The sequence below is a fragment of the Chelonoidis abingdonii genome, chromosome 2 (genome assembly GCF_003597395.2).
Source record: "Chelonoidis abingdonii isolate Lonesome George chromosome 2, CheloAbing_2.0, whole genome shotgun sequence".
In the NCBI taxonomy this organism is placed as follows: Eukaryota; Metazoa; Chordata; order Testudines; family Testudinidae; genus Chelonoidis; species Chelonoidis abingdonii.
Window position 1 is genome coordinate 76657359 of NC_133770.1, and position 19906 is coordinate 76677264.

The 19906-nt window shown below is 39.4% G+C and overlaps 1 protein-coding gene across 5 annotated transcripts in view; it reads right to left on the bottom strand.

Annotated features, from left to right (window-relative positions):
- Window positions 1–328: 328 nt before the first annotated feature.
- SLC4A7 (solute carrier family 4 member 7) overlaps window positions 329–19906 on the bottom strand; it is a 173858-nt gene continuing 154280 nt past the window's right edge. For 4 of the 5 annotated variants that reach the window (XM_075062471.1, XM_032789331.2, XM_075062473.1 and 1 more), the window contains 7 exons: window positions 19352–19603; window positions 18731–18799; window positions 18008–18181; window positions 17450–17581; window positions 15615–15715; window positions 12115–12222; window positions 329–4973 (listed from right to left, as the gene is read on the bottom strand). In XM_075062471.1, the coding sequence (XP_074918572.1) occupies window positions 4892–4973; window positions 12115–12222; window positions 15615–15715; window positions 17450–17581; window positions 18008–18181; window positions 18731–18799; window positions 19352–19603 (918 nt within the window). In that variant the 3' untranslated portion in view covers window positions 329–4891. The remainder of the gene's footprint in view (window positions 4974–12114; window positions 12223–15614; window positions 15716–17449; window positions 17582–18007; window positions 18182–18730; window positions 18800–19351; window positions 19604–19906) is intronic. The other variant, XM_075062474.1, reaches the window with a different exon arrangement.

The window sequence follows — 19906 nt, forward strand, 5'->3', positions numbered from 1 at the left end:
ATGATCCTGCAATACAGACAAATTTTGGCACATTTGCAGCACAACAGATATAGATCATTTGCTCAGATACTTAGTGCCTTTCTACACATGGAGTTATTCTGTAATAACTTTCATGTGTAGACAAATAGAGCACACATATCACTCCATAAATCAGAAAAGTCTGCAAATGTAAGCAGATGCAACATGTTTTTCAAGGCTGTCTGTCCCTTATCAGAGAGAGAGCGAGAGCACGCGAGCAAGTGCGCACGATACTGGAATAGCTTTATAATCAGTGCTGTTAATCCTGTACTTGACATTTACATATTGCATGGAAGGAGAAATTAAAACATTTAATTCAGTTCAATAGATTTTTATTGCTTTTGCCAACTTTTTGAAACATTACAAAAAATAACTTTCTTCTAATCACAAACAAATTACAAAGGCTGGATCTTTTACATTAGAGATGTCAGAGAATTGTGTACTTTATATAAACGTAAAACATTGTTTCTCCATTTGGAATAATGTTTAACTTGCTTTGGGTTTTATTATAAAAGTAAAAGCATTACTGTTTTATTTAGAAAAGCAGTCATAAAAAGCTGGAACTGTATTGTATGTAATTGCATCACAAGTGACCAAATATAATGAATACTAAAATTAAAAATTTTGTTCAGTTAAATGTACTGAACATTGGAAGACACAGAAAAACAATGTGAATCACATAACAACAAAAGGGAAAAATATGGTTATAAATGCCATGTCTTTATTTAGAAAAACCCTGGATGTCTGATACCTTACTCCAAGAACTCCAAATAACTGTCAATATGTACTAAATTCAATATGAAAAAGTCTTTAGGTTAATATCAATTCCAACTAAAAGTTTTTCCTACAGCTGACAATTTTACTAAAAAAGTTACAAAATAAAATTCATTTTTAATTAAAATCACTAGGCAAATTTGTTTTGCATTTATAACACTACTTTTTCATAGACTCAAAACTGTGTGCCCGTAGTTTTAAATTCATTTTCTATAAAATAAATTAATGTTGATATAAACAAGCCACCCTTCACACACTCGTACTATGCTAGATAGTGGATGTGACCTAGAGGAGTAATTTTAAAACACTGAATTACTAATCATATGAAACAAAAGCAAATTAGAATCAATATGTTGTGTTAATGCCCTACAAATTCTACATTTGTGAATTTAAAACAATATGAACCAATCAAGTTTCATTTACAGAATTTATATACAATATATAACCCTTTATTATGCTACAGGCTCTGTTAAATTGCACCTATTTATTACAGTTATATTTGATAGCACTTTGAATCTGCCTTTGCAAAGGGAAAATGTTAGAAAACTACTGTTTACACAGATAAATGCATTTGAAATGAAAGATACTGGGAGAGGTTTTGTTAAACATATGAGAAATAGTTAATACGTTTGGCTGGAAAAAAACAAAAACCCAAAACACACTAGTGGCTCTGAATTTTGTCCTACAAGTTTTGTGATGATAAACTTGGCAACCTGGAACATTTTGCATTTTTTACTTAAAAAACATATACATTAAAACAGAGGAAAAGTACAATTAGCATGGGCACATCTAAAACAGAATTAGAATGTGTTTCTTGCAATACATAGGAAAATACTAAAAATGAGTTTTTGTGAAGTTAATGTTTTAAAATGACTGCTTTGTAAATGAGACCTTTTAGGAGATATCTGAATTGAGTGGTCAAAATTAAGACCTATATTTATGTAAACATACATCTTTATAAATAAATTAAAAAGGATCAAAAGGAAATTTCCTGAGGTGGCTCTGCAGCCAGATACAGAGTAGCATTAAGCTCCATTCCTGGCAAACAAGGCATCTAAAAAGTGCAGGGCTGTTTATTTTATTCCACTGTTAGACTGGAAAAATATTGGCTTAATTTTAAGTTTTACCCCAAGGTAAATCAGTGTACAGTAATTATCACTGCTCATGTACACCTATTAAGGGAACATATATATGTATGTGCGCGCACACACACGGGTACAGGAAACTATGTCCTTCACTATTTTACTTTAACTGTATACATGATTTTTTTTTTTTTGACTGCAGAGAAGGAAACAACATTTATATAAAGTAAAAAATAAGCAGTAAATTACTTAAACATAAGTTACCTCTGGGTTTTTATGCATGTAATACCATGTCTGATTCTGTTATCCAGTGGTTAAAAAGAAGTGAGAATATAACACATTATTAACCAAGAACATTGGAACAAAATGTAAACAACTTTGCAAGTCATGGTATTTCTGGCACTGATTAATTATTTACATTATTCAACAGAATCAAAGGAATACTGTGATTCTAAAAGAATTTCAGTTTTTTACTTTAAATAGAAAAATACCCACTTCCTGTAAAGTGGCCAAAACTTATTAACGCTTTGGCAATGAAAACCAGATGCAAAATAATCAGTGTCATGAAACCCTGAATTCTGGCATTAAAGGATTAAAAATCTCAAGACCTGTGATGACGGTTTGGGTCTTTGGAAACTGTTGTGCAGCTGTGGACATGGAAGAATAAAATGCTAAAGGAAGACCAGTAAGTAAAAAAGCACTGTGCATAATGCTATGTACGCTGGCAGAGGAATTTTTATTCTCCTTCTTGACTATATCAGAAACAAAATACTTAACAGTCAAGAGCTGACTTGCAGACATGGACTTCATTCTTCCTGAGGTTTGAGGAGAATGGGGGAGGAGGGGGAAGGGGGAAGAGAGAGAGCGAGCCATAATTTTAGTACATATCTTATTTCAACCAGAGGAAAAACATGTTCCTTGAAGGAGCATATGTTCAGGGCTCAGAAACAGGCCATACAAACACCCAGGAATGAACAAATACCTATACTGTGCCTGACTCAGTATTAGTCAAATTCATAGTGCAGACCTTATTTGATTTTGCTCAGAGTTTAACCATTATTGTGATGTCAGTTTGCATAGCATTACTCACACTGCTTTGTATTGTTGTCTGTGTCAAAAAAACCTTTTTTTCCCTGGAATTCAGCCTAACCTCAGCAGCACCATTTTACTATACCATGATTACAATTAAAGGAGATGGTAATCTATGTAAAGTTTCACTTTTCAGTATAACTTTAATGCCAGTAGCAATATTTCCACCATGCCCAATTACTATTTTTAGTTTTATTGTAAAATTATCCTCACCCCGAATTGCCAGCACCGCATTGAGTAGTATTTTGGAAAAAACTGCCTGAGTTTAATTTTGCTCCCTTTGAAGTTAATGAGAGCTTAAGCATAAAATCAAAGGGAAATAACTCTCATTAACTTCAACAGGAGCAGAGTTAAGCCAAAGGTGAGAGCTTTTGAAAATAATGCCCTCTATTTTTAATATATGTAGTTTGAACTTAAAACTATTATGGGCCTAGCAAATGCTGTTAGCAGCTCAAAATTTAGATAAATAATTTGAGAAAATAAAGTAACACCAAAAAAACCGAAGAATAAGGCAAAAAACATCAACAGTGAAAACAGGTAAGTGATCAAGATTTTGATCTTTACATAAAACTATAACATTTCCTCAAATACAAATGCTCACACTGCACATTGCAGGGGTTGGAGATACCAGTACAATAACTTGGAACACATCAACTGCATTCTCAGTGAACTATCTAAATGTCCGAGGGCCCCAATAAATCAAATTTAGTATACAAATATTAACTTGCTCAAATTTGTTTTACACAGTATTAAGATGCATACCAATTAAAATAAATAAAAAAATGTTTTAAAAAAATTAAGGTTAATATGCTACCAAATATGCCCTTTACAATGGAAAGGATCAGAACTGTTAACACAAAACCCAAGGTAATTTGTAATCCATAAAATACTGGTCATAAAGCTCTCTCAGAATTATAACCAACTGATGATAAATTAATCAAACACTATCAATTAAAAAAAGAATAAAGCCTAATTCAAGAAAAAGACATTCTGATGAGGACAAGAGAAGTTGGAAAGGCTCCAGTTTCCTCTCTGAGAACGTGGATCTTCCATTAATGTCAACAGAAGTTATGCATGCACAGGGAGAAGAGAACATATCTCCAAGAGTTCAAAACTATAATGTAATGTGCTCTAATAAATACTTATCAACTAAACTAAATACATACTAAATTATTTCTGTTAGAGATCCATTTTACATTAAACATTGAGCTTCCAGAAATATCAAATACTGATTTGAGATTAAAACTACATTTAAAGAGGACCCGTATTGCTACTGAGTAATATAATATGATTTGAAGAACATGTTTTTGGAAAAGGGGATGGAACAGCATTATATATATTTTAGGGACTACATCACGTATCAGTTTATGATTGAAAGGCCAATGCCATGAAATATGAATCACAGAATCCAGAAAGATCATCATCATATAGTGGAGACAAGTCAAATATGCAGTTTATGTAATGGCACATTAACATTTGTTCTATGGAAACTGATATAATCTGTGCTTTCCCTGCAAAAAAATCTCAAATGTAATTACCTGCACTGAAAACAAAATTCTGTAGCAGAAGTTACAACAGAGACATATTAGAACATACTAAGTAATGTGGACCAATAATTATCAGCAAAAGCTGATTTTACATTTATGCCCATATTGATTACCAAAAAGAATAAGCATTCATTTCAGTCTTCCTATTTAAAAAAATGAAAATAAAATTTCCAATAAAATAAATATTTGAGGAGTGATCACCACCCATCTTACTTTATGAACTTTTCATTATACACATATAGTATCTACAGTGCTAATAACTGCAGAGTCAAACGTGATACTTCTTAAAGAAACATGGAAATCACCATTCAATGGTATGATATCCTACAGTGATATATACACATACAAACACACACATACATGATTCCCCTTGATTTCATTCTATAATGATGTTTCAGCATCCACATACTTCATTATAGGTGAATCTTCCATGCTTATTTTCACACTTTCTGGTTTCTCAGTGCTGTTGAAAGTAAAGACAAAGGTTTATGGTCTCCAAAAAAAAACTGACAAAAAGATCAAGCCAAGCACTTCCAAACTTTAGCATGCAAGCATCCAAAGTTTGAGAGATTTTTATAGATGGATGCATTTATAATAAAAATCTCATACACACAGTACTAGTTTGAAAAGGCAGCAAACAAACCTAAAAGTAAAATCTGGCATGCTATTTTGCTATTGCATTCCAACCCTGATAGTAAGATTCTTGTGAACTGTGATTTGCCCTGTCAAAAAATAATGCATTTTCCCATCTAAATGTATCGACACTAAAATGTGTACCAAACAACAGTATTTACATCATTTAATTATTTTCAGGGAAATTTAGTTTTGTTAATTATATAGAAATGGGAAAAGTGTTTTGTTGTTTGGAGGTGTGGGGGTTGAGGGAGAAACATTTGTCATAAATTTAATTTACATCACAGACATTTTTGATGTATTAGTATATATGTCTGCATTTATCCATATCAATCTGCAAACTCCATTTTGTTTTGTGAACACCATCTTGACTGTAAAACTAATACTGTGCCTAAACCTTTGCCTTTTAACCTTCATATTGGATTGGGATTCCAGAAGATGTCTGGAGAACCCTAGTGGAGGGTTAACAAAGGAGAACTATCAGGAGTTGTTCACCTAAACTGTCTTTTATTCAAATAAAAGACCCCATGAACAATGAGCTAGCTGCCACCCAAAGTAGTCTGCATGACTTCTGGATGACTTAATTGGTGTTGGTCCTACTCTGAGCAGAGGATTGGACTAGATGACCTCCTGAGGTGTCTTCCAACCCTAATATTCTATGATTCTAGTCTTCTCTCAGGTGGGCCCTAACTAAGCAATAGATTACCTGACAAGAAACTTCAGGCAGCTCAGTGCAGTCATTTAGCAGGGGGAACTGGAACTTTATAAAATAAGGGTCTTTTCAATGGCCTTTTTATAAGCAACAAAAACCAGAAGGCAAACTGTTCAGGAAGAGAAGGAAGGATCTTGGGTTCCCTAGGAGACACTGACCAAAGACTAAAGGGCTCTCAGAGTAGTAAGGAAACTGAGGCAAGGATCTAAATGCAGATATTTTTATTTTTTCTTAAATCAGTATCTCTCCTGTGCTTGGTCTGAGTGAAATGTGACTGGTTTGGAAGTTACTTTGCAAAGTTACTTGCTTTCACTGTCACATTGTGCCTGAGGAAGGAAACAGTAAACTGTATGGTCCTCAGCTTCAGTGGAACTCAGAGTATGCAAGCCCACTGAGTAAGCTTAGGAGGGTTGGCACTAGTTTCTGTGCCTGTGCAGTTGGATTGTGAAGTCCCATTTCTAAGAAGGGGTGCCAGACAAAGGATCTCTACACCAAGAGTGTGCCCATGGACAAAGGGACACACAATGCCTAATCTCTAATCAGACCCAGCAAGCCTTGAGCATGTGGGATCCAGCAGCTAAGTCCAAACAGCATCCAACGGTGGCGTCGAGGACGGATGCAACGGGCTCAGATGGCTGTAACATTTATTTACAAAAAAATATACTCTAAACTTTAGAATACCCAATGGGAAAATTATCCCTTTTAAATGGAAAGGAGAAATCTAGAATTTGATGTAACAGGGAAAGACGGCATGATTACCACCTATACTGCTCCAAATATCAGGTAATTGGAAAGGGAGGGTCACTGAAGAGCAATACAAGGTATATTCTCAACCTCCCTCATCTCTTATTCCTTTTGGGGGGAATAGTTGACCTTGGGTATGCAAGATCAAAGACCTGAACTCTGATGTGCCGCCTTTTGACCACTTTTCCAAGCTTACTAAAATAGTTCTTAAATGTTACTGTGCTATAGTTGTTGCATGCTATTGCAGCCTAATTGTAATATACTGGGCTTCTTAGCAATTAGAATAAACTTCTTGGAAATATTTTAACTTGGGTTGGAAAGGGATTGTATTTACAGATACCTATATGCAGCAGGAAAAGGGAGTAACTGCTGATTTCAGATTAATTCAGGAAGAGCAAGGAGAGTAAACTATAATTAGCAAAAGCATTCTCAAGTTTATGGGTAAGAATGTGGCCAGAGCATTCTCAGGACACCTAACACTTCTGCTCCTCTATTGCAGACAGAGACTGGCTGGTGCAGAGATTTTTGGATTAAAAATATGAGGAGTATGCTTGATAGTCATCTGAATCAGGAAACCAGGCATGCACAGAGATGATTTTGGAAGGGAACACCTCATTTACACTATTGGACTTAATAGTTTTGGCATGAGCACAGTGCAAAGTTGCAATGCTTTACAAGTGCTTAATGCACTTGCTGAATTTTAGGCTAGCCTCTTTTCTTATTCTACTATTAACTAATTAATTAAGGCTGCTCCTTTGAGCCTGTCCTTATTTGGATTGATATCTGACTCATTTATTGTTATGTATGATAAACAGAATTGGTCTTTAATTTTAGCTTCATATTTGATTTGTTGTGCTATATTTTAAAAGGCTTTTTAAAATTCTTTATACGTTTTGCATGTAATAAGATATTAAATCACAAAAACTAATTTATTTTGATTTTCTAGTTATTCAGTATCTTCAGGCACTAACTTTATGTGCAGTCTCCCCCAAGAGCAACAGCCACTCTACCTGATCACTAGTTGAATTACAAGAAGAAAAACTACAGATGGCTGCCTGTGCCATTCTACAGTGACTGGATTTTCACACTAACACACAGAGAACAGAGAGGATGCAGAGAGAGGAGTGATATGGTGAAGGCAATGAACTAGGAAAAAGGATATTTGCAGCAGCATTCTGAATAGATGAGAGACTGGGCAAGAATGCATTTGTCAAAGCCAAAGAAAAAGATGTTGCAGTAACATGTACCATAAAAATTAATATATATATTTTTTTGAAATTTAACTGTAACATCCCCCCAAGGGATGCATGGAAAACTGTAACTATCAAAAGGAGAAACCCAGAACATCAACAACAGAACCATCAAACTCTAAGGTAAACAAGTGACTTAGTGACAATTCCATGAGATCTTTGATGCAGAAGTACAATATTTTTCCTTCTTTAAAGACATCATCTGCGCAAGATATTCATTCCTGGACATCAAGTGTTATCTCACAATAGAAAAACATTACAATAGACAGTACCAAAAAAAGGGCCAATGACACTTTTATAATTATTGCATAAAGGAGCCATATAGCTTGGAGAATCAAAGAACAGAAACAAACTAATTTAAATGGAAACTGATTGGAGGGTCAGAGATGAAAGGAAGAAATCACTCATCCAGAAAGTAGAGCTGTTTGTCAAGCAATGCCAGAGTGGGAGGTCTCAAGCATCTCTTCTCTGAGAACTTCTTGCCTGACCATAGTCAAAGAACTGGCTGGAAGTTTATTGAGGCATTGATGGGAAACAACATATGACCAATAAAGAGTGTCTCACATCTGCCACTACCCTAGAGGGCCAAAAAGCTTTGAATAGTATAGTTTGAAAGCTTTGGTAGTTCTGGATTATGAGCATGAGTAAGACTCCTCTGAGGACAGCATCTGTACAGAAAAGAAGAATTTTCTAGACTCCAAAAGAAAAAAGACAGACCAGAACCTCAAAAGATTTGAGAGACGGGTAACTGGAAAAATCCAAATCAAAGAGCTTTGGTGTAAGTGTGTTGAACAGGCATTAACTCAATTAAGAGTGAGTCTCCTAATATCAGTCCTTTAGGTGAGCAGCAAATTGGTGTAGAGCGCACCACAGAGCTGAATGAAAGACTGTAGAATACATCCTGTAAGTGCCTAATTAATCTGAAAATATCTATATGGACTGGTGGGGAAGAAAGATAGTTCTGCAGCAGACCAACCAATCCAGTGCTACCAACAAAGGGGTAAATAAATGAATTAAATGCTTGACTGTATAAAACTTTACATTTTGCATCTGTGACAGGGGGAGAAGGAAGATCGAGTTGTAGGAGGGGAAGGCCATATCATATTTTATTATTTTTCTCTTGGAAGAAATTGGCAAGATTCTGCAGGGAGAGAGAAAAGGAGGAGGGGAGAGGAGAGTTTGAAGAGTGAATCTAAGATGGTGAAAAGGCAAACAGAATTGTTGCTGTGGGGCTGAATTAAATTGGAGAATTAGAGTTGTTTAGTTAGAAAGATGAGATAACTGAAGGAAGAGAGAACGAATGTGTAATGGAAGAAGTCAGTCTCCTCATGGGATTTCTGCCAGAGATAAACTTCATGCTGTAGAGTATCATCTGCTCTCCTTCTCTAATCTCTCCCCTTGCCCAGTGACCTCATCCTTTTCCTGATATCACTCACACTCACTCATCTCCTCCCTTACTCTTCTCCTTAACCTCTCACTCTCCTCTGGCTCTTTCCCCTCAATACAAGCATGCTTCAGTCCTTCCCATCTTTAAAAACCCACGCTTGGGCCCCCAACTTGCCTCTCCCACCACTTCCCCATCTCCCTTTCATCTCTAAACTCTGTTTGCAATTACTGTCTGGAGTTCCACTGTTCCAATTCCATTACAGTCTCTCTCCCAATCCAGCTTCCACCTCTTGTGCTCCACTGAAACTATTCTGATCAAAGTCTCTAAAGACCTCCTTCTAGCCAAATGCCAGAACCAGTACTCCATCTTCATCCTCCTTGACCTCGCAGCCACCTTTAACAGTAGCCCATGCTCTTCTTGAAATCTTTTCCTCACCTGGCTTCTGTGGCTATCCTCTCCTGGTTCTCCTCCTACCTCTCTAATCACTCCTTCAGAGGATTTCCTCATCACCCATTTAACTTCCTGTGCGAGTTTCACAGGGCTTTGTCCTTGGTTCCTTTTCTTTTCCCTCTATATCATATCTCTGCATAATCTCATCCACAAACACATATTCAACTACCATCTGTAGGCTGATGACTCAGATCTGTCTCCTTCTACCCAATCTAAAATTGCAGCCTGTATGATGTCTTCTCATGGACATCTAGCTGACAGCTCAAACTCAACGTGGCTAAAACAGAGCTCAATTCTCTCCCCCAAATCCTTCCCATTATATCCTTCTCAATCACTGTGGACATCATCATCATACCACCAGTCACTCATGCCAATGACTTGGGCATCATCTTCAACTGAACCCCATCTAGGTTTTCACATCCAGGCTACATCTAAATCTTACAGATTCTTTTGCATGACTTCTCTAAGATGTGGCATTTCCTATCCATGCACACAGCTAAACTCTCATCATCTCAGTTACTACATCATCATTTTCTCTTGCCTTGAAAAATGCAATCTTAACCCACTCATATCCATTTAAAATGCTGTTAGCCCATAACTTTGACCACATCATCCCTCTCTTTGCAAATCTCCATTGGCTCCCCTGCTTCTCTACTCCATCAAACATAAGCTATTTGTCTTCAGTTTTAAAGCCTTTCATGGTTAACATGTCATCTCATTCAGTATTAACAGGCAGATATCAGCAAAAGACAATCTCTATCACCCACTTGTTAAATTTTCAAACAAGCACCTGCACTCTCTTCCCCGAGATGGCCCTTCACATCTGGGAAGAGCTCTCTAAAAACACCTGGAAAGCTACCTCATTACTCTCCTTCAAACTCTCCTCTGAAGCAATGCCTACAATAAACTTGACAGTAGTTACGCTGCTGGTATACTGAGCCTACTGCCTGTCACACTGACTAATATTGGTCTAATTATTTCCTTATACTCCCCTCCTCTATCAGTCTGTCAAGTCTCCGTGTTTTGTCTCGTCTACTTAGATTGCATCTTTTTATTCTGTGTTTGTATAGAGCGTAGCACAATGGAGTCCTAGCTGATATGATAATGGTGGTGGTAAACAACAATAAAATATGTTTTAGCTGTTTGTCTGGGAACAGCAGAAAAGACTGGAGGGGGAAAAGAGGAGGAGAGTTTGTGTATAAGTAATCTCCTCTCCCCTGAGAGGAGTCATCCTTTTACAGAGCATGAAACTTGAAGAGTTCTTCCTAGAGAGGGATAACTCCCTTTCAGAGTTCCTGACAAGGGCAGAGGCAGAACAACATAAAAGAATTTAAAAATGCCTCCCACTAGCAATCTAAATGGAGTGTGCTGTGTTAGCTCCCATTTTTCCTATAAGCAGTTTCTGGGTTTTTATCTCCCTTTGGCCCGACTGAGATTCAGCAAACCAAGGAAGAACCTGCAATAGGATACTGGGAAGAATCACTCAGAATGTAGTTTGTATTAGGTACTTGCTCCTAAGGATGAAAACAAACTCCACATGACAAAGAGGCTGTTGGCCATCATAGAGCGTGCAAGTCCAGTCACAGAGAATTCATGGCTGCATAGAACTCTAACATTCCCGTATATCATTTCAATGGTTTTATCTCCACTGAAATAAACTTTTTTTTTCCACTGAAACTTTAAAATTAGACACAAGTTTTGGTTATTGAAGACAGGGAGTAATTAAAAAATCAGAAGGCAAAAACCAGGACCAAGTTCTAGGCAGCACAAAGCAGTCAGAAAGCCAGTGGATTCATCCTCCTGAGGATCTCTCTACCCCCCTTCCATCTCCACAATGGGCAAATCCATAGGGAGTATACAGATGATGCAACAGCCCACCCATCAATTCCTCATTCTATCCTTTCTGAGTGCAGGAGATAGGTGTCCCTTCTCTCTGGCCCTATGAAGATGGGACTGCACGAACCATGCAGAGGCTGTTTTTACTTATGCCAGGGTCTGGACACTAGCTTTAGGGTCATTCTCAGATGTACTGAGCACCTACAGCTGCCAGGCCCTTCTGATACTCAGATCCTTTATGAACACATGCTAATAAAACTTTTATTAATCTAAGTCCTTTTCAGATTAGCATACATATGTCAAGCAAACTGGAAACGTCTTCTAATTATGAGACAATACTTCTTACATTTTAATTAAAAGGGTTCATAGCAGGTATAACACTAGTTACTGTATAACCTCTTGGTAAAGATCACCAAAAAACGTTTTTCAGAATCTCAAGTGTCCCTTAAAAGTAAGATGTCAATATAAAGTCTGCCATATATTTTCAAGGTATAGAAAATACATTTTTAAAACAAACTATTTTCACAGCCAACAGCTGCTAAACACAACAAAACTGCAGTTAGAAAATGTGTAAGTGGGTAATTATAGCTACCTCAGGTTAGCTCTGGTTACTTTGGCATTCTCAGTACTCATGGCAAGAGCCTTCCATTGTGCAGTTTTGGCCATTTCATCTGATATGTTTACAACTGAGGGATCAATGCTGAAGAACAAATATACTTTTTGGTTAGTACTCAATACCTTGCAAAAGCATTAATTTTGTCACCCATACCGTTCACATCAGTAGTGCCTTCTGTTATCACTTACATAGCCACAAGTGACATTTTAAGTAAAAAAGTCATCCTAACAAAGTTAAACAGAAATTTAGAACACCAAATCCTGGGTGGTTTCCCATGTCGTAGCAGCTTAGAACTGTTTTTATGCAACATAGTAACTTTTGAACACAGCATCCCATCAATTCCAAAATTTCAGGGAATGTTCTAGGCATCAATGGCCAGAACCCTAATGATTTGGGGGAAGAATCAGAAAACAAAAAGGGGGGAACATGGGACACATGGAACCCCAGCATCTGATCAACACACCCATAGCTTCATGCACCTCTGCAATTATCTATAGATCAAACTGCACCATCATTAATGCCCTTCCAGCATAACAATCCCATATCTCATCTTCGCCCAGCCTCCCAATGGAGTTTGACATGATGACATCTTGACAGACTTATCTCCCAGACTAATATGTGTGTGGGGGGGGGGGGGGAGGATATCGGGCACAAGGGTGAGCACACAGCCCCTGGCTTGGGGCAGAATGAGGGACCATAATATGGGTAAGGAAGCACATAGCTCCTAGCATGGGGGAAGGAGAAGCAGACAGGTCCCCCGGCATTGGGAAAAGGGGCGCAGAGCCCCTGGCATGGGGGCAGGGGACCCTGGTAAGAGAAGAGGGGGTGTGGAGAGGCCACAGAACCCCTGGCATGGGGGAGATTGGGAAAAGTTGCAGGGAGTCCTCGCAACAGAGGGGATTGGCAGTGTGGCACAAAGAGACTGTGGGGTAGAATGCAAAGAACCCCTGCTATATACAATGAGTTTGGCTTACAGTAGCTCTGAAGTGTGTGACCCCCTCCCACTGTAATATGAATTAGATACTTCATTTTCTCAAATATCTTTTCCTTTAATCTTTCAAAAATCCATTGTGGGTTGTTTAGGAATTAAAAGAAGTCGTTTTTTTTATTTTTTTAAATAAGGCTGACATCTTTCAGAGATCAGAATTGTTCTGACCTGTCCCCAGGAAATAATCAGGGAAGAGAGCATAAAGGCACTATTATTCTGAATTTGATAAAAGAACTGAGGTGAAGTGGACCTATATCATGAAGTATGAAGACCTAAACTGTCAACTTTTTCTGTTGATCCAGCATTTGAAATCAGGTGATACTTGCTAGACTGCCGATAAGCTAGATGTTGCAGAAATCTACTTTTTACTTCCCACTCCACCCCACCCCCAGACAAGTATTTATACAGACAGCACGCAGTGTGTCAGTCAAGTCATTTTTGCCATTTTCCCCCCATTCAATCCCCCCCACAAATGCAGTCCCTTTACAGCAGGGGTCGACAACCTTTCAGCAGTGGCGTGCCGAGTCTTCATGTATACACTCCAATTTAAGGCTTTGCGTGCCAGTAATACATTTTAACGTTTTTTAGAAGGTCTCCCTATAAGTCTATAATGTTATAATCAAACTACTGTTATATGTAAAGTAAACAAGGTTTTCAAAACGTTTCAGAAGCTCTATTTAAAATTAAATTAAAATGCAGATCTTATTAGTTTAGTGTGATCCTTGCCATTGCTTTTCCTTGCTGAGTCTTCCAGTGCCTGATGGCACCTATTTAGATACTTTAAGCTGCATACAAGCTTCTGAGTTATAAGCTGATAACCAGCTAGCAGGTGGTCAGTGGCTAGAACCCCAGATCTGCAGCTGAAGTGAGTGGAGCTGGCTGCTGGTTGGGCTGAGCAGGGCCAGAAGCCTGGACTCTGTCTAGCAGGGGGCCTGCGCTGGAAGCAAGGTGAGTGGGGCTGCGGCAGGGACCCCGGCTGGTAAGGGGCCAGCAGCCGGAACCCCAGAGTGGCAGCCAGCTGAGCAGGTCAGCCCACCCAGCTCTGGGGTTTCAGGGGTGGGCTGGTGGAGATGCTAAGCCCACCCCCCCTTTGGGGTTTCAGCCGCTGGCTTCTGCCAGCTGGGGTTTCAGCCCACTGCTGGCTTGGGGTTCTTTCACCCAGGCCAGCAGCGGCGCTGAGTGGGATCAGCGGCGGGAACTCCAGAGCAGTGGCGGGCTGAGCAGCTCAACCCACTGCTACTCTGGGGTTTCCACCGCCGGCTCCTGTCACCTGGGCTCACAGCCCGCTGCCAGCCTGGGGTTCCCTCCCCCAGGTCGGCAGCGGGCGCTAAGTGGGGCTGCAGAAGGGGAAGGACCCCAGCTGGCAAAGGGCCAGCAGCAGGAACCCCAGAGTGGCGGCGGCGGGCTGAGCAGCTCAGCCTGCCACTGCTCTGGGGTTTCAGAGGCTGGCTCATGTCAGCTGGGCTCACAGCCCACTGCCAGCCTGGGTTCCTTCCCCCCGCCCAGCAGCAGGCACTGAATGGGACCGGCAGCGGAAGCCCAACTGGCTGAAGTCCGGCTGGCAGAAGCCGGCAGTGGAAACCCCAGACCAGCGACGGGCTGAGCGGCTCAGCCCATCCTGTGTGCCATCAAAAATCAGCTTGCGTGCCACCTTTGGCACGCGTGCTGTAGGTTGCTGACCCCTGCTTTACAGGAATGATTAGACACACTGCTTGATTTTCCACTAGCATGCACCTTATGGATCATTTCATACCGATGCAAAGTAGGCTTGAAACACTGTCTTATCAGGACAGTAGTATTTCAAACCCGTTTTCTTCAGATAGGACTCCACAACATGTAAGACTTTGGAGAATAAGGCTCATTCTTAGCAAGAGAAAAACTGAGATAATGTAACCAAATAGTGAGCACGTTATTTTTAAGTGCTCTGGTTCCAGTTTAATAATCAGAAAGCTATTTGATATATGCACACTTATAATTAAAAAGGTGTAAAAATTATGATCTGTAAAAGACAGTTTTAGACCTCAATTTTATAAATCAAAGTAGCTGGTAAATATGTGGCTCAACTAATGCCATTAATTAACTATACTTAAATGATACCTAACATTTCATATCATTAGCCATGCACAGTAACACACAAATTCTATAGACAAAAACTGACCAAAACAGCTTCTTCACCCTGTGAACAGCTGGTCGAAACTGAGTCATCTGATCTGTTCAAGATGGTTACGTAAATGAATTATTAAAATGCAATTAAAAAAAAGAGAGGACACACATCCCCTATATCATAAAAGGCAAGATTTGCTTCAATTCTTTCCTATTCCCCAACCCTTCCCCAGGTACCTAGCTGAGTCACAAGCTTAAATGTAAATTTGTTCACTCAAATATGTCAATTACATTTATTTAATTAAAGCAAAAAATATAAATACTGCATATAATACAAAGCTATTTAAAAATCCAAATTTGAAAAAAGCGGCAAGTTGTATCATACCTGTATTTTAGGGCTTTTACAGGAATCTGTAAGACATTTCCTCTTTCATATGGAAGATGTACAGTTTCACTGTCCACTGTTTGAAGCATTCGCTCTGCCTCCTGCAGATCACATGCATGATATAGAATTACTCAAGAAGCAGAAATAGCAATTAGCCCAAGCCAAGGAGACTATTACACATTGATTCAGTAGGAAAAATTACCCATTTACCTTTGAATATTGCGATGGCAGGGGGAACTTCCCTGAGATATTTTTCTCTTCCTCCCCTGCTCTTGGCTAAATACTGTTTAACGTAAATAAGAACCTCTAACAATATATTTGAAAGATTTGTTAGGGAACTGGCAATGAGAGTGCTAGCTTAGCTGAAATTCTAATGGGGAAAATTATACAGGCAAAATTATTGGTAAATAAATATCTATTGTTCAGTTTTAACTACAGCCCTGTCACATACGGTAAGTGAAACCCTAGCCCCAATGGAGTTCAGTCATTAGCTTCACTGGGCCAGGGTGTCACCTTATGTCACTAGAGAATGATGAAAATCCCAACACAACCAGTATATCATGGTAGACCAGGGGGCGGCAACCTACAGCACATGTGCCAAACGCAGAACAAGAGCTTGTTTTTACTGGTCTGCTGCTGCCAGCCGGGGTCCCGGCCACCGGTCCTGCTCAGCCCCCTGCCTGCCTGGGTGAACAGAATCCTAGGCCAGCAGCGGGCTGAGTGGGCCCGACGGCCAGGACCCCGGCTGGCAGGAGCCCATGGCCAGAACTCCAGACCATCAGCTCGCTGAACCGCTCAGCCCACTGCCGGTCTGGGGTTCCTGCCGCTGGCTCCACTCAGCCCGCTGCCGGCCTGGGTGAACAGAACCCGAGCCAGCAGCAGGCTGAGCAGGGCCGGGACCCCGGCTGGCAGGAGGCAGCGGACAGAACCCCAGACCGGTGGTGGGCTGAGCCACTCAACCCGCCGCCGGTCTGGGGTTCCAGCCACTGGCCCTGCTGCCAGTCTGGGGTTCCGGCTGCCAGCCTCCTGCCATCCGGGGTCTTGGCCCTGTTCAGCCCACTGCTGGCCTGGATGGACGGAACTCTGGGCCAGCAACGGGCTGAGCAGCTCAGCATGCTGCCAGTCTGAAGTTCCCTCTGCTGCCTGCACTGCCGGTCTGGGGTCCTGGCTGCCGGCCTTGCTCAGCCCCGTGCCCGCCTGGGTGAATGGAATCCTAGGCCGGAAGCAAACTGAGAAGGACCAATGGCCAAGACCCTGGCTGGCAGAAGCCTGAGGCCAGAACTCCAGATCATCAGCTGGTTGAGCCGCTCAGCCCGCCGGCTCTGGGGTTCCTGCTGCCAGCCCCGTGTCAGCCGGGGTCCAGGCTGCCGGCCCCAGTCAGCCTGCTGCCAGTCTGGGGTTCTGTCGAGGGCCCCTGTAAATGTAAAATTTATGACTGGCATGCGAAACCTTAAACTACTGAAGACTTGGCATACCACTTCTCAAAGGTTGCTGACCCCTCTGCTAAACATTGCTTCTGATGCTAAGTTTGAAAAATCCACTGAACCACAATTAGGTATCAAATTCTATACCGTTACTATTTTTATAACTGTCCTATTCTCTCCTTGAATCCTAACAACAGAGATTCTGGCAGTAACTCCTATGGCAGAGAATTCCAAATCTTGATTACTTTAGGTATAAAAACCTATGTGTATTTAATGTAAACTACTTTTTTTTTTTTTAAATTTCATGCCAATTACATTGCTAACTCCTAAATATTAGGGTATTTGCTTAGGTTTTCTGTAGCAGTTTCCTCTAGCAATTTTCAATTCACTTTTGGCCTTTTGTAGACTTACCTCTTTTGCCTTTTTCTTTTTATCATCTTCTTTCTTCTTCTTACTTTCTGGCATAAGGTCATCCAGCCAACTAAGCTCTCGTTTGGTGAAACATAAGTCCATGAGCTTACGAATGAACACCAATGCTAGAACCTTTCAGAAAATAAGAATTGAATCCTTTAGAATCTATTTATATGAATGTTACAAAAATAAAAATATGTATACACTAATATGTTATCAGCTTCTTAAACTAAGGACAAAATATTTTTTCTAGTCATACAAAGGTTATCATATCATAACTTTAAAAAACAGATCTGACTCACTACTCACTCACAAAGAATAGATGGACCATTGAGATAACTACCACAACCCATAATTTTTTTTTTACCAAGTCTACAGCTTTTCAGTTAAATTTGATGCTTATTTTAAATAAAAGAAAGAAATCATAATTGGCTTCCAAAAAGGAGGATTTTTACTAGAACCCTTTTTTAGTCAGCAAATAAACCCTGAAGAGCTGTATTAATCCACAGACCATTTTGGAAAATGAATAAATTCCCAAGATGCTAGGAAAGAACTTACCATCATAGGGAAAACAACAGCAGCAGCAGAGGCTTTAATCACCCACAAAAGAACTAGACAGGTGAGCTGAACAACTGTGAAGACATGGACCTTCCAGAGTGGCACATAACGCAGGTAGATCAAATCAGGTTGATGTTTTGCAGGCATTCCAAACAATTTTATACGGTCAAAAAACTATATTGAGAAGGAAGTCATTCTCAGTTAATGATTTTATCCACACAGAAGTGGACAGGATAATTAAAGACACTGGAAATATTGAAAGTAAGATTCCTTCATTTTACAGCCTATACATGAAATGCATTAATGTAGAGTATATTTGATTTAAGTCACTACTTGTTTAGGATTTTAGAAAATGGGTGTCAATACTTAAGGATTTCATATTGTTCATCAAGTGCCCAGTGAAAGAACACATGCCAGAACTTAAGTGCCCCAGAAATAAGAGCAATTATCCAGACAATGTTCAGTACATCTTTTTACATCCTAATCTGACAACACATTGTACCTTTACTTACACTTCAATAAAATGACATTTTAAAGTTTCCTTTTCATCTGATGCAAAGCAACTGATTTCAGATCATAATTTGCATGTTTTATGTTTTCTATTCATAGAAAGGATATTCCAGGCAAAGACAACTTAAAATTCAGTGATTTTTTAGTAGCTTTATCAAGTAGAAAATGTTTTCTAAAACTGTAATCAGCTTGTTTAATAAAAATAGAACTTGCCTGGATGCCCCTTAGTGAAGATGCTCCCATATAAAGAAAGACACCATACAAAACTGGCATAGGAATAAACTAGGGGGGGAAAAACAAAGTTAAAAGTTTGCATTTACAGAATTACATAGTAAAAAATGGCAGTCTGGATTAATGGAAAGTGCTTAAGGGAAGGTTTTTTGTTTGTTTTTTTTTAAGTGCTAGGTTGCCATATGTAAAGTCTGAAGTTCTTTATTTATCCAGAGAATAAATACAGAACATAGCAGTAACAAGGAAGAGGGCAGATTTGCCACCGTGCTTCAACCATGTTCTAAAGGGGCGCAGACTATCTAGAAGTTAACCTAAGCCTGGAAAAGTGAAAAATAAGTAGTCAGAAAAGTGTCTTAAGTAATCAAGCATTTGAGATAGGGGTTATGATATATAAACACATGTTCCTTATCTTCTCAGATTTACTCTCATCTGCTCTGTCATTTCTATTAAACTATATCATACATCAGTTTACATAAAGACAACGCTAAAATGAAAGTGGATTTCTTTTAATTAGTATATTAAACTTGCTTACATTATCAGATAGTAAGTAATGATATTAAAATATAAAGCATGCCATGTTTTGGAACAACCATTATCTCTTACCTTCAAAACAGAGGTCATGAACACAGAAAGGCCCATTAGAACAAATATCATTAATCCTGTCACTCGCTGCTCCCGGATTCCCAAGAACTTAGGTTGCTCTCCTGGGGCAGAGCATTCAGATTCTACTTTTAGGCTATTGACGTGACTTATAGACAGGACAGTTGCAGCCACAAACCAAGGCAAGCCCATTATGGAACATATCCCCAGCATAACACCAACCATGAGCAGATCAAGATGATAGCCACAGCCTTTCTGTAAAGTCAAGTAAAGAAATGAGTTACCTGCAAAAATGAAGATTTGCAGCACATAAAAGATTTACACACTCATAGTTCTGCACTAAATGACTAAAAAAATTCTCTAAATAGATTTCTAGAGTGCCACCATTCTAGTAGCCATGTGTTTTGTTACTAGATATGTATAGGCCTTTTAAGTAGCTGCAATTTAGTTTTATGTTTTAAAGACCTACGCTATTTACTGTTATGTAGCCTATTTAGAGAACACTGAACAAGTTTATTTTGCAATAAATTGACTTATGTGCTCACAAATGAGTTCAGA